Source organism: Nicotiana sylvestris, chromosome 6 (assembly GCF_000393655.2).
Source record: "Nicotiana sylvestris chromosome 6, ASM39365v2, whole genome shotgun sequence".
Classification (NCBI taxonomy): Eukaryota; Viridiplantae; Streptophyta; class Magnoliopsida; order Solanales; family Solanaceae; genus Nicotiana; species Nicotiana sylvestris.
The window spans coordinates 149604427-149609559 of record NC_091062.1 but is presented as its reverse complement, the minus strand read 5'-3'; the positions used below and the strand labels follow the sequence as shown (position 1 = coordinate 149609559).

Sequence of the window (5133 nt, the reverse complement as noted above, 5' to 3'; positions counted from 1 at the left end):
TACCATATACTATATGTTTTATTAGTAAATAAAATATTTAATTTGAAAAAGAAAAAAAAAAGAATTGTCAAATCATGATATATGCTTCTAAGAAAAATATACTATTGACTTTCGGCTGGAGGACTGAGAAGGTGAGATTTGAGACTCAATGCGCTTAAGGATAAAAAGATCATTAGTCCCTTTCCCTGCTCCTGTACTGGTAATTATCTCATAGCACTCTCGCTTTCTCCTTTCATTCGTCTAACCAATCGCTTTAATTCTAATTTCTTAATTCAGTCATAGAGTTAGATAATTGGAATGGTATAATCATTAAACATTACTCTCATCTATCCGTTTTTATATGATAATATTTGATTGGATATACAATTTAATTAAAATATTAACTTAACGAGTATATTAAAAGTGGTGATAATGAATAAGTATTGAAATGATGGATGAAAAGTAATTAATTTGATTTAAAAAATCTAATATCATACTTTACATCTACTCAAGTATTGAAGTTCAAAATTTAAAAATATTATTTACCGAAAATGGGGGCCAAACGCGTTTTATATATTTATAATTCATTCACAAGGCGGAAAAAAAATTCCTACTTGAGAATTGAGATAAGTGAATGATTGAAGAAGAAAATAGTCAACGTGCTATTTCGGAATTATGTAATTACTTTCTTACGGGTTCTAATATATTCAGTTTTTGTCTTATTTGAGAGTTCTCTGAATTAGTGTTTTAAAAGGTGTTTTCGGGGCGAGCTCCGGAGCGAGGCGCACCAAAAACGCTTCGAGGCGATGGTGTGGGGCGAAAGTCTCAAGAGATGTACGCCCGGGCATTTTGAGGCGCGTTTTTTCAGTGAGGCGTAAGCCCTAGAAACTTTTTTCAAATTAAAACAAAATTTGTTGAATAAGTCCTTCATATAATACCCAAATTATCAAAATTCAGCTTGGTAATTAATAAAAAGGTTTAAAAAGAAACGCAAATGTATTAAATTTAAAAGTCAAGATATTTTTTATTGATTGAAGCCCTAATTCATGGTCTTTCCCAATTCATTATCTTGTCCGTCTCCCAAAAGCAAAGAATATTTAGTTTTTTTTTTACAAATACAAAGAGAACTTCATTCTTCTTCATAGCAGCAAGTTCAAATTGTAGGTTAGTCATCCTTTTTGTTCCTCCATGTAGAAAACTTTATTCTTTTAAATTGAAGTTACTTGTGCTTGTAAGTAGTGTATAATAGATTGTTTTGACTAGTTTTTTGTGGGGATGAAGCATATCTATATATATGTATTTCACATATTTCTAGTTTTCTTCAATTTTTATGCAATTTTATCTGTTTATTAATATTTATTGTCATTATATTATTTTATAAAATATTAAAAATTAAATACCTATGGGGCTTACGCCAGGTCTCGGGGCTTACGCTTCGCTAAGGCATACGTAAAAATGCCTCGCCTTACGCCCACGCCTTTTAAAACACTGCTCTGAATTATCAAGTTATAAAATTCGTTCTAAATAATTAAATTTGGTGATTCTTGACAAAGTCTCATGTTTCTTGGTGGTGCTAGCTAGTTGAATAAATTGATTTCCTTAGCATGTAAAGGAAATGTGTTTAACTTGTATATATCAATAAAGTAAATAAATCTTTATAATATTATTTAGTCATCCAAAATTATATTTATATAAAACTATTTCTGAAATGTTAAATTTATAGTTTTAAAAATAAGGCAAATTATCAGAAATAATGGGTGAAGATAATTTGATAGTGCAAATTCTTTTTAACTGTTTACATATATGAAATTAATCTCCGGAGTAAAGTATTATAACTAATAGTGAGTCATGAGGGGAAGTAACATTCGTAGAGATTACGATAATGACAAAAGAGATAAATTTATGTTTTTTTAGTTTAGACAATGGAAAAGAAAAAAATAAAAGGGAAGAGTCGTCATCTCAATTGCTTTGTGGAGTTAAACAGTTTTTTTGAATTGGGGGTTTGTTAGATGTTAATTAATCACTAACCCTAACTTACACATTAATTACCAGTGTTGAAGTTGGACATCCTAGAAAATGGCTTTATAACTTGGGAATCTTTTCTTTATCTTATTGTTTAATTATGACTTGTAAGCCAAGTAATCCTTTCTTTCCCTCTCTCTTATCCCTTGTAATGTTGGTGGACGCATTAATTAATTAATTAATTAGTGTTATTAATAAATAATATTTATTTTCATATTTTCAGGAAAAGTACAATTCATCCTGATTCCCATTCAGTGGAAAAAATAGAAAATTATCCTAATGGCTAATACGAAGTGAAGTTCCACGAAAGGCATTAATATCGATCTAAGCTAGCTAGTAATATAATTTCCTTAGTACAAAGCGATATGCCAATATCCTAAGGCAAAGGCATTCTCGATCTAAGGCTCTAAGCTAGTATTATTTGCTGTCCACCTATAACAAGGACGACAAAATAGAGAAAAGGAGATGTCGGAAATAAAATATTAAATGCTTGCGCAAAATTGAGGTCCGAAAATAATATAGTAGATATATTCCCTCAAAGATCTAACTCAATTCTCAATCTTGAATTATGATAATTGAAGACTTCTCTTTGATAGTATAAAAGTCGTCATTAAATATGTAAAATGTTAAATAGTCCAATTAGGCTTACTATTAGAAAGAATGCTTATTTACCAGTTCATTTAATCCTAATTCAATATTTAAGAAAAATTGTTAGGATCGAAATAATTAGGTATCATGCGGAAGGTAAAACAAACCTTGAATGATGATAAATCAAACAATAAAAGAGAAATATACAAAAAAAGACACAAATATTTAATGTAGTTCGGTCAATTGACCTACATCCACTGACAGAAATAAGCAACCCAGTATATAAAAGATAGTGCAGAATAACGAGATAACAACCTCACAAAGAGGCAAACACAAGTGGCAGGATAATACTTGTCTCACAAATTCTCCCCTTAAAACAAGATTGTCACACCCCTTATGGCTACATTATGGATGCTACTAAATAAGAAGAAAATATCTTCCATTTATAAAAGTCCAAAACTATATTTTACAAGAAAAAAGACTAGCCAAATATGAATGAATTATGTTTTTCTTTTCGTAAAAGATAAAAACAATAATTATAAATATATTCCCTTTTTTCAAGGGATACAAAAACCAAATATGGTAAAAAAAAAAAAAAAAAAAACAGGACAAACACCTAATAAAAATTACAATTAAAAAAATTTATTTGATTACCGAAGTTTTGTTATAGAAAGGAGGAACAAAAGCAATATATTGAATTATATACTCATGACGAAAAAAATTGATATACCAAACATAAAATCAAAAGACCACTAATTAATTAGATTATAATTAGCGCACCAACAAAATTCTCCAAGCACTTCTAATGCTCATAACAAGCCAGGAGCGAAATAGACCTTTGACAACATATACAATATATAAACTATAGTACGTAACCTAAAGAAGAAAAGAGAAAAAAAAAACACTTAATTTCTACCATTAGCTCTCTTTCTAAATTTTTAGACCTTTAATCATATGCAGAGTGGTGCACACAAAGCGATTTTCTTGCAATTATGAGAGAGCCACTTAGAATGCATATAGCTAGCTTTTCTCCAAGGAGGAACATGAAGACCTTTCTCCTTAAGGGACTGTTTGGCAGCAGCACAAAGCAAAGAGATAATGCCATTGAGTTTCTCCTCAGTACCAACAAATATTGAAGGAAGAGAATTTGAAAGATCTTGGTAGGCTTGTGTAGGCCTAGCCAACTCAAACTGTGACCTAAAATCTATATCCACTATTAGTCTCACTGTTTCCTCTGATCCATTGCTTTCCTTCATCATCACATCTATGTATTCATAATCACCTGTAAATTTAAATGCTTCAACACCCACAAAGACAAAAATTAAAATCAGCAAAAAAAAAGAAATGGGTTCCATAACTAGGCGTTTGGATAATAATATATGTGGCTAAAATTGAAAAAAAAAAAAGCAAAGTATTTGAAGTTGACAACAAAAAGTACTTTAAATTTTAAATCATGTCTAAACATAAATTTTACTTGGAAAAAAATTACAATTTGACGAGTAAACATCATTAATTCACGTAAACCATTTTTTTTAATTTTTTTTTCAATATTTCACCAATGTTGTTTACAAATAGTAATATTCAAACTAATATATTTTGGTGGTGGGGTGATGTGATTGATGGGGTGGGGGTGGGTGGTAACCTGAAGGACGACCAAAAGTGGTGATCCAAGAAGTTTTACAAAGAGAAGCTTCATAATGATCCATTCTTAATCTATTGACAATCCATTGCCTTAACTCTTTAGGCTTCATATTATTATTAACCATGTTTCTCCAGTAAAACAAGATTTTCCCAAGAATCTCTGTTTCAGCATCTGTAACATTCTCAAGAATATCCTATCAAAAAAAAAAAAAAAAAGATGAAGCGAAGAAGTCAACATTAGATGAAGTGGAAAAGAAGACTTAAAATTAATACTCCAATAGTACCTGTAAGGAAAGAAAAGTAGTAGGATTATGATCAACAAGTTCATCAACTTGTAAAGTAGTTTCAAAATGATCCAATTCTATAAAATCTCTGACCATTTGGGACAGCTTATCTTCTTCAAGTTCAGAAATACCAATCACTATTTCTTTCTCTTTGCTGTTGCTTCTCATGTTGGGTTGCATACACAAGAAAAAATGGTGACCTGAAATTTTGCTCTTTCTTTTTCTTGTTTTTTTCCTTTACACTTGGAGGCTAGGTGGGGGAGAATGAGGTTTCTATTGTTTGGTTAGAACCGCAGCTTATGTATTTAAGTATATTTCATATAGTATAAAATAGGAAATCTTAAGGATTTTTTAATTGCTTTGGGGTACGATTTTTTTTATGTCATCAACAGAATATACAGTCCACATCATCACATAATGTTGGCAATTGGTATAGGAGATTAGTATAGATTCAAAGGTAGCTTTAGGTCATTTCCTCTCTTTTTCTTAGCTTGAGTTTCTCGAGTTTTGACAAATACATAAGTTGTTAACTAATCTAATCCTATTTAATGGAAATTAATACTAAAAAGATCTACATCCAACTGTTTAGAAAGGGATTTACGAAATTGTAGAATTATTA

The 5133-nt window shown here is 30.2% G+C and overlaps 1 protein-coding gene across 2 annotated transcripts; it reads right to left on the bottom strand.

Moving 5' to 3' along the window:
* Nucleotides 1–3337: 3337 nt before the first annotated feature.
* Nucleotides 3338–4773, bottom strand: LOC104244676 (uncharacterized). 2 transcript variants are annotated; one of them, XM_009800149.2, is made up of 3 exons: nucleotides 4515–4773; nucleotides 4232–4424; nucleotides 3338–3871 (listed from the first exon to the last, which is right to left on the bottom strand). In XM_009800149.2, the coding sequence occupies exons 1-3, from the start codon at nucleotides 4692–4694 to the stop codon at nucleotides 3540–3542; spliced, it is 705 nt and encodes a 234-aa protein (XP_009798451.1). In that variant the 5' UTR covers nucleotides 4695–4773; the 3' UTR covers nucleotides 3338–3539. The 2 variants fall into 2 exon arrangements, with proteins under 2 accessions (XP_009798451.1, XP_009798450.1); XM_009800148.2 differs by having other exon boundaries at nucleotides 3339–3886.
* Between the last annotated feature and the right edge of the window lie 360 nt (nucleotides 4774–5133).

Bases quoted from the DNA above. Each gene is read 5' to 3' on its own strand.
- LOC104244676 (XM_009800148.2), bottom strand. From the start codon at position 4,694: ATGCAACCCAACATGAGAAGCAACAGCAAAGAGAAAGAAATAGTGATT. The intron at 4,425-4,514 runs GTACTATTGGAG...TTTTTTTGATAG, and splicing joins CTACTTTTCTTTCCTTACAG to GATATTCTTGAGAATGTTAC. The intron at 3,887-4,231 runs GTTACCACCCAC...TGGGTGTTGAAG, and splicing joins CACTTTTGGTCGTCCTTCAG to CATTTAAATTTACAGGTGAT.